At 38.3% G+C, this 9954-nt stretch overlaps 1 protein-coding gene across 1 annotated transcript in view; it reads left to right on the plus strand.

Annotated features, from left to right (window-relative positions):
* Positions 1-2032, plus strand: part of LOC109834881 — an 18276-nt gene extending 16244 nt beyond the window's left edge. Inside the window, exons 3-4 of the mRNA XM_020402899.1 lie at positions 1092-1893; positions 1971-2032. Coding sequence (XP_020258488.1) covers positions 1092-1893; positions 1971-2032 — 864 coding nt within the window. The remainder of the gene's footprint in view (positions 1-1091; positions 1894-1970) is intronic.

A 9954-nucleotide genomic window follows, 5' to 3' on the forward strand; every position in this document is an offset into this window, starting at 1 on the left:
TGCCACGGCAGTTAAAGAAGGATACTATGGCAGTTATAAGGTAGTTATTCGATGATTTTTGAAGTCCATGTGGCGGCGTATCAGAAATAGAACGTGTGCTGACGTGGACAAGCAGTTAAACCACGAAAAAAGTGGTTAAAGGTCATGGGAGAACGGTTTTAAGCACGATGGAACGTGCTGATAACCGTCTCTTTGGCCGCGGCAGCCTATACTGCCGCGCCAATAGCCGTGGTAGTGTAGACTGCAGCGGCCAAAGAGAAAACACTCGGTCAGTTATTTCGCCCCTGTTTCAACTGTGGTGCACTGAGACCCCTATAAATACCTCCCTACACACGAAATAAAGAACAGAGAGCATTTTTGGAGCAGAAGAGGCTTGAGCTTTCAGTGATTTTTGAAAGAGAGAGAACTTTCACCATTTGACAAGCATCATTCGGTGATTCCTAGAGATCTAAGCTCAGACTTGATCTTTGGAAGAACGGACATCTTACATCGATAAGATATTCGTTTTCAAATCTTTACTTCGATAAACGAAGGAGAGATCCCTAAGCACCCTCACGATCTTTGAATCGGTGGTCAACGAGCCAAAGCACTCACGGCACAGGCAAAGTCCCACAAAGCAGGAGTTGATAAACAATTTCTGTGTTATTTTCTCGAAAGTTGTATTTTCGTTTATTTTCATTGTAATTTCGTGTAAACAAATCAAAGTTTAATGGAATCGACAATGGAGTCAACTTTCGCTGAAAACAATGAGCATGAATTCAGTAGCATCTAACTCTACTAACTGTGAAATATGTGGTATCATTGGACATTCTACCGTGGAATGTCAGATTGGAAACTCCCCTTCCCCTGATGCACCATTATCTGAACATGTTAATTATATGAATAATTTTAATCAGAAAGGGGACCCTTTTTCTAATACATACAACCCGGGGTAGAGAAATCATCCTAATTTATCCTATAAAAATCCATCCCTGAACCCGATTCCTCACTCAAATTTTCGACCTCCAGGTTTTCAGGCCCCTAGACTCCCTTACCCTAGTCCCCAAAAGTCCAACTTAGAGAGCTTGATGGAAAATTTTGTGACATCCCAGAATAAACAGAATGAAGAATTTAGAAATCAGAATAGGATCATGAATGATGCTATTAGGAACCTAGCCTCTAAAGTTGAATCCTTAGCCACCCACAACAAAATGCTAGAGAATCAGGTCACTCAACTAGCCCAGCAATTTAACTCTTCTTCCAGACCTTCTGGGATGTTTCCTGGACAACCTGAAACCAACCCCAAGGAATCTATCAATGCCATTACACTTAGGAGTGGAAAAGAGCTAGAGACACCAATGATGAGGAGTGATCATAGGGATGTGATTGATGAGAGTGAGAAGTTGGTGACAAGTGAGAAAGATCATATTGGTGAGAAAGGGGAGAATGTTGAGAGATATGTAGCACCTGCACCTTATAAGCCTCCACTACCCTTCCCTCAAAGGCAAGTTAAAGCTAAGTTGGAAAAACACTTTGGGAAATTCATAGAAATATTAAAAAAATTGCATATTAACATCCCATTTGTTGAAGCCATTTCCCAAATGCCATCCTATGCCAAATTCTTAAAGGAGATTCTATCAAATAAGAGGCGATTAGAGGAATATGAAACTGTAGCCTTGACCCAAGAGTGTAGTGACATCATACAAAATAAGCTACCACCTAAGCTTAAAGATCCTGACTCATTTTCAATCCCTTGCACAATTGGTGATATGTCAATTAATCATGCTCTATGTGATCTCGGTGCTAGTGTCAGTCTTATGCCATTGTCTATATGTAACAAGTTACAGATGGGAGACTTGAAGCCTACTACTATCTCCCTCCAATTGGCGGATCGATCGGTTAAACGTCCGATAGGTATATTAGAGGATGTACCCATCCAGGTTGGTAAATTTTTTATTCCAGTTGATTTTGTTATTCTTGAAATGGAGGAGGATTCTCAAATCCCCATTATATTGGGAAGACTTTTCCTTGCTACCGCTGGAGCGATAATTGATGTGAAGAATGGAAAGCTCTCTCTCAATATAGGGGATGAAAAGGTGAATTTTGATTTGTTTTCTGCTATGAAGTTTCCACTAATTGATGATACTTGTTGCAGGATTGACACGATTGACATGGTGGTTAGAGAAGATTTTACCAGAGATATCTCAAGTGATCCACTTGAGAAATGTTTAGTAAAGAATGGGGTACCAGATGATGATGATCAGGAAATAACTTCCTATGTTACAATGCTTGATGAAAAGCCAACCTACACCAAAACCACCTACATCAAAGAACCTGATATAGTGGTCGAAATTGCAAGGGGGCTGAATGACCAGGTTGTGTCTGTAAACACAGCTGTGTCAAAAAGCAGCAGAAACAGCCCAGAACAGGTTTGTGAAGAGAAAACTACACCTGGGAAGATGTTGAATAATGATTCCACACGGCCATGGTGTGTCCGTAGACACAGTCGTGTCAAAAAGCAGCAGAAGAAGTCTAAAACCAGTCCATCTCCACCAGTTGAAGTGGAACATAAAGCACATTGGGCTATCAAGAGCATTCATTTAGATTTGAAAGAATCAAGGGAACAGAGAAAGCTTCAACCAAATGAACTTGATGAATTAAGATTGGATGCGTATGAGAATGCCAAGATTTACAAAGAAAGAACAATGAAGTGGCATGATCAACATATCCTCCGTAAAGAGTTTACAGAAGGAGACTTGATAGTTCTACTTAATTCCCGACTCAAGCTTTTTCCGGGCAAACTTTGTTCGAGGTGGTCTGGATCATTCCAAGTGTGCAAGATATACCCATTTGGGGCTGTCGAAGTATGGAGTGAAGCCATGAGATCTTTCAAGGTCAATAGACAGCGATTAAAGTATTATTTCACAGGAACTCCGATCGAGAAGTTGGGTACTTTTACCCTTCCCGGTCCATCATCATTGTGAGCATTGAAGGGGTCGAGCTCATGACCATAAACGAGCGCTTCTTGGAGGCAACCCAAGTTTTTCTTTCACTTTATTTTTTCTTTTAGTGTTTTAATTATTAGTTTTATTAGTTTCATGACATGTGAACTGGTGTGTAGGTGAATGAAAAAAAGGAAATAGGTAACAGATAGTTCAAGGCTAAAGAGGACAGAAGGAAAAATATTGAATACACAGTTGACACAGCTAGGCCGTGTCCACCAACACACCCGTGTAGCAGTCGGGACTGTCTTCATCTCATTTCCAGAGTCTACCACACCCTGGGAAGGCATCCACCACACCCGTGGCCAACCAACTTTGATTCCACCACTCAACACTTCCGCCTCTCTCTCTCATTCATCACATCCAACACCACCAAATTGCCAGGCGTGCCTCCAGCGCCAAGACACCGCCCTTGTCGTTACGCCAAGAGCAACGCCAACATTCATAGACCAAATTCTTTCATTCAACATCTGAAACTTCCAGATCTGTTCTCATCAACATTCATAGACCAAATTCTTTCATTCAACATCTGAAACTTCCAGATCTGTTCTCATCATGGACACCAGCTTGGACAATTTTGGTAATACACTTGGAACAATGAATGACCAGAAGCAACATATGCACCAATGGTCACTACTTCATGGCTATCCACCTCCTCCACCACCACAATGAGTAGTAAGTCCCTTTTCTCTTTTTTTTAGTTATTTACACATTGGGGACAATGTGCAATTCAAGCATGGGGGAGTGGGTTTGTTGGGATAATGTTTCATGTATGCTTTGGTGTTTTTGAGTGCTTGTTTTCTGTGTTGGGATTTTTCATTTAGCTTTAAAAAAAAGGAGTACCACTGTTCAGCAAAACCTTTTAGCACGTACATCATTTATTTCACATGCCCCAACCACTGTTCAGCAAAACCTTTTAGCACGTACATCATTTATTTCACATGCCCCATTGTTAAAAAAAAAAAATCTTTGTTTCATGTTCAGTTGGTTAGGATGTTATTTGTTTGAGTTCCACTTTGTCGATACTTAACTCTAAACATTGGAGAGATAGGAATGGATTTTGGCTCAACCCATCTAATTAAAACCTAAGCTTCTTTGGTGACTTGGAATACTTTTTGGTTACTGGAGAAACACTCGGCCTTGTAAAAAAAAGTCCTAAAGTCTGTTGCACCGAGTACCTGGCACCGCACCCTCAGAAGTATGGCTGTCACGTCAGTAGGTGTTAATTATGACGGGATTTTCAAAAAAAAAATTTGAATAAAATGCAAGGAAACCGAGTGCTCCTTTGAGACCTTAAGTAGGAAGAGTATGACCCATTGTGATGAGATATGTGTCTGTCACGAGGAGTTTTGGGTAATCAAAAAAAAAAAAATAACTTTGTCATGCCATTTCTCTTTCCAACGTTTATGAGTTGAGTTACTTGCACTAACGTATGTGAATGCCTACAGATACATTTTCTTCAACTTTGAACTTGAGACAAGATTTCTGTTTTGACATTGGGCTGAGTGGAATAATGTTGCATGTGAACTTGAGAATAGTGGATACCTTTGTGCTTAATTTCTATTTTCTTTGAATCTGTACCCTCTCATGTGTGTGTTTTCATTTGTTTTGCTTGAGGACAAGCAATAGTTCAAGCATGGGGGAGTTGATAAACATGAATATTATCTATATTTTGACTATGTTTCACCTATGGATTCATTGTTATTTGATGTATTTCTTTGCATTTTGGCCATATTAAGCTCCTTAGTTCTTGTTTACTGCTCTATTTATATATTGTGTAGGAATTACTAGAGCTTAGCGCGGATTCGGAGTCAAGAAGGAGTCAAGGAATGCATGAAAAGTGGCTACACGGTCACCCAGTGTTCAACAACACAGGCGTGTTGATTACAGAAGATAAGCCCAGAAAGCAGAGCGAAACAAAATTAAACACGGCCTGGTTGTGTTGATCTGCACAGCCGTGTTGGATAACAGCAGTCAGTTATCATGCGATCTGGAGCATTATTTGAAGTTATCTTTCAACACGTTTTTGTAAAAGAATTAAAAGGAGACGCCCTGAAGCATCAGAGAAGGACCAGAGGCTGGAGATCTTGATTTTTCTTTCTTTCTTCTTCTCTTCTTCTCTCTAAAAACTCTTAGATTAGTTTACTTTTGATTTGGAACCTGCTATTTGTGGAGAATTGTGTGCAACTTCAACACTACAGTTTATCTTTCTGATCTATCTTAATTTTTAGTTTATGATTATGATCTTATATATTGTTACCATGTTTTCTATTTCAATTATGTGTGAGTAATTGTCTTATCTGGGATTGAACTAGGTTCGGTCATGGTTATGAATTAATGAACTGATTGTTGTTGTTATTGATTGTTCGATTTGCATTATTCAGTTACTAATATCTAATTGCCTAGGGTTAATTCAATTGGCCACTGATTTAATTCTTTTAGGATGTTGATTTGAACTGAAAGGTTAGATTAACGCCGAAAAATAGTAATTGAACAAAAATTAATTGATCACGAAAGTAGGTTAATATTCTTGAGAACATGAGGGATTAACAAGAACTTAATGGGTTTAATTTGGTTTAACACCATGAAAATAGGTTGTTAGGCTGAATTAGGCGCGACTTTTAGTCATCGAAAGAGACTAATAGTTATCATAGGTTAGTCGTTCTTAATGCATTGAGAGATTCGATAACAATTGATTAATTTGTTGATTCGAACTAGAGTTGAAACCGAAGTTCAATCCTAGATCCTTTTAATTGAGTGAATTCGTCGTTGATACTAGCTAGCGTATTCGTTATTGATAATCAAAAATCATACTTTTTAACACGATTGGTTTAGATAGTCACAAAATAGTGAAAATCAGTAATTAACAACGAAGTCCCTAAGGATACGACCTTGCATCGCTACAACGATATCCGTGCACTTGCGGATTTGAGTGAACAATGACCCAAGCGACGGTACCACAAATCAGAAACAGAGAGCCCATGACCAATGTTGGATGGAGTGGAAAGATGTAGAGACTCCAACTGATAAAGTCTATTAATTCTATGACCTGTCCCAATCTTCTAGCCAGTGTGATCCTAGACAACACAAGATTTTGCATTAAATAAGATAGTGCAATCAGAATCTGCAATTTTCCCAATGGATAAAAGTTGCATATATAATTTGGGAATATGATGAATAGATGATAAGTTAGACGACCAAAACTATCAGAACTTGGAGTAATATCACCTAATTGAGAGACGGCAATGGGAGTATCACTAGCAGTATAAATGCATAATGAAGAGGGAGCAAGTGAATAATTTGTAAGAACAGAGTTATCAAAGGTCATATGATGAGATGCATCTGAGTCGAATATCCAAGGAGTAGAAATACAAAAAATAAGCAGACAATGTAGTAAAATCTGAGCTATAGGCAGCACTACTAAACCCAAGATTCTTGGTTATTAATATAGTAATCTCTGACAGCTGCTTAGAAGAGAGAGGGCTAGAAGTCTACGGCCCTTGAGGAGCAGAGCTAACATCAGACGAAGCAGCAAATAGAGATCGAGACTTCTCGAGTGCCGGACGAGGTGATCTCTTACGATATTTATCAATAAGATGACTCGACTTCTTACAATAACGACAGTAGAGTTGCCGAGAGGAATCAGATGTACTGTCAGAAGGACCCTGATAGGAAGAGAACTGCTGATGAGTAGCTAGAACAATATGTGATGAGGGTAATGGCTAAGATGCAATAACTAGAGGGGAGAGCATCTGAAGGCGCGTCTCTTCAGATATGAACTCAGCCACGGCTTCACGAAGACTGGGGAGAGGACTACGATGAAGAATGTGTCCACGTTAGCTTTTGAACTCAGAGTGAAGGCGCATGACAAAATGATATAACTATTAACGATCACGTTGTTTTTGAAATTCCATGACAAAGTCTGGAAGCATCTCAGGAATAGGTTCCTCTATCATCTGCAATACCTCCCAATAGCCTGATAATAAGGAATAAAAATCTTGAATAGAGCGATCACTCTGATGTGCATCCCGAAGAGCTTGGTGAAGTTGATACTCACGATCAACATCAGTCTGAACAAATATGCAACTGAGAGCTAGCCACTACTCACAAGATGAAGATGCTCGTCCAAGGGATAACCGAATAGGAATAGCTACAAAATGCATAATATATGCCATGTTCTGTTGATCAGTACTAATCTACTGAGAATAAGTGACCTGAGAATCATTAGTAGTGGAATCACTAGAAGTGACTTTTGATATGGAGGATGTAGATAACGAAGGCACAATAACAGTTTTGGATGGACAACAAAGAGATCTGTTAATATAACCCCATAGTGCGAAAGCTCGAAGATTATACTGCATAGTAAGAGACCATGCAATATAATTTTCAATATTTATAAGTTGCACATCAAGGGGTAGAAAGATGTAGAGTCCTTTCTTGTCCATGAGTTCTTTTTTTTTTAATTTTTCTTTGGAACTTGTTTTTTTTGTTAATAGAAGATGGGTCTGAGATAAAAGAGAGATGAAACCCTAGCACCAGAATCCTAAAGAAAGAGGGAAAGAGTGAGAGCGCCGCTTCTGTGTATGAAGATTCATGCTTCCGCTGCTTTGTAGGGGGCGCTTGCGTGGGCCACTGACAGCCACTCCCTCGAGCAGGCCTTTAGCGCCTACGGCGAGATCATCGACATCTGGTCGATGTTGAGGCGCTGGCGGAGGAGATCGGTGAGATCGGCGACCTCGAGGAGGGTTAGGTTGGAGATATCGTCGACGATAGAGACGACGCGGTTGCTTGATTTGGGGGCGGCTGCGGATTCAGAGGAGCTTCGACGGGGGCTTGAGAGGCTTCAAACTTGGAGATAGACAACATGGAGGCAGAAGGAGCTTCGGCGGTAGCTTGGGAGGAGCATCACCGTCAACGAGGCCCAGTCTCATGGATCAGGTGGAGGCGACGACGAAAGTAGGTAAAAAAACCGCTAGCTAATTTTAATGGATTGAACCTAGCTCTGATATCATGTTAATTTGGTATTGAAGAGAACTCTATACTTGATTATCAGATTTACAAGATATACAAGATATATATACACACAATCAATAAACATTAGGAGGAGGCAGCGGTGACGACACACTAGGAGGCGGCGGCTACACAATAGGAGGCGGCTATAGGGTGGTTGGTATGATATTTTCTAACAATTTTATTCCCCATTAACAATGCATACGTTTTTGTACGTGACGTTCATATGTTAACGGAGTTGTAGTAAACCAGTAACGTATTCATCATTAGTATAATGTTGAGATTGAGGTATATATTCTCATACGTATAATAGAAAAGGTGACAAACGAGTTAAAATATTGGCCAAGGTTCAAATGCATATGATTTTGAGTTTTTCCTTTTTCCCTTTTAATGCAAGGCAATTAGAATCAGGCTCGGCATCATCTGACTAATAGAACTAAACAACTATCTATGTTCCACATAATATCCATTTAAATGTGATGCAAAGGTGAATATATAATAATTTTTCTGTAAACAATTACAAAATATATGTTGCATATTCTGAAAGTAACAAATTAGCGGATTATCAAACTATTGTAAGTTTTTCTGCAACAACAACAACATCAACAAAGCTTTGTTGTAATTTTTCGGAGAGAGCTACATGGAATATTTTCTGCATAAAGAAAGAAAGTTTGTTAAAGAGAGAATTACAATAAGGAACTTTTTAAGTGACTACTACTACAACAACAAAGCCTATTTTTCTAATTTTCTTTGTAGGCTAAAATTTTAATGGCTTATATAAAATTTCTAGAATTAAAAATATATCAGAATTAAAATATATATAATTTTCAGCAATTAATTTAGAGTACATGTTCATATACATACATGTATATAAATAATTAAATATAACTTTAGTACATACATGAGTATGTACATAGCAAAAGCAATGAGTATATGTCATTAGAATTTAAGAAATTAAGGAAAGTCACTAGATAGTAAATTTGAGGAGCACATACCATATTGAATAAGTTAAATGACAATTATATTATCATCTTTTCCGGTCACTTGTACAAATAAATTATCTTTTTATTTCACGTGGATCTGCACATATCAAGTATAGATATGGTAAAGTTTAATTTCACCTAAACCTTGAACTTGGGGGGTTTTGCACGCAATTATCCTAAAACTTTGTTTGTTCAACTTAACTCCTTTTAATATTAAAGTGTTCCACTTAGGGGATGTTTGGTTCGACAAAATTTTTCCAATTTAAGGTGGATTTGAAATTCATGCAAAAAATGTCTTATTTTCATTTATGGAATTTCATATAGAGCGTTTGTTTCAAAAACTTTTGGCATTAGGTATGCATAAAATGAAAAATAGTAGGAACTTTTGGGATTTGCCAAATCCTACAACTGGGAGAGGATATGTCAAATGCTAAAAATTTAAAGTTTTGACATTAGGTATCTATACAATTTGTATTTTTCTATATTTTTAGGCTTGAACCAAATGAAAAATAATAAATTCTAGGATTTGCTTTCCTCTAATCATGTTGAACCAAATAAAAGATTAGGAATTCCAAAATATGTATAAAAACCTATGAATTTGAAATTCTTGATGTGATTCCAAATCCCATAATTTTAGAATTTGAACCAAACAATACTTAGTCTCCTTGGACTTTAAAGTTTTTTCTACCAACCCCCAATGTTGTTACAGTATTGATGATGATCAAGTAGAGGCAAATCTGGAGAAAGTAAAGTGAGGTCAAGTGACACAACTTTGCTCCACATGTTTGCTCCATATATAATATCCACATACATACACTCCCGCTTTAAAAATCCTCGGTTTACAAATTCACCCCGCTAAAAAACTCACAACTAGACTATAAATTGATCTACATGGAGTACAGTGGGGACAAGTGACATGAGTACTGTTTCTATCAAAACCGTCGGCATGCGAGTGGACAATTTTGACGGTCCATGTGCCG

This window comes from Asparagus officinalis, chromosome 3 (genome assembly GCF_001876935.1).
Source record: "Asparagus officinalis chromosome 3, Aspof.V1, whole genome shotgun sequence".
Taxonomy (NCBI): Eukaryota; Viridiplantae; Streptophyta; class Magnoliopsida; order Asparagales; family Asparagaceae; genus Asparagus; species Asparagus officinalis.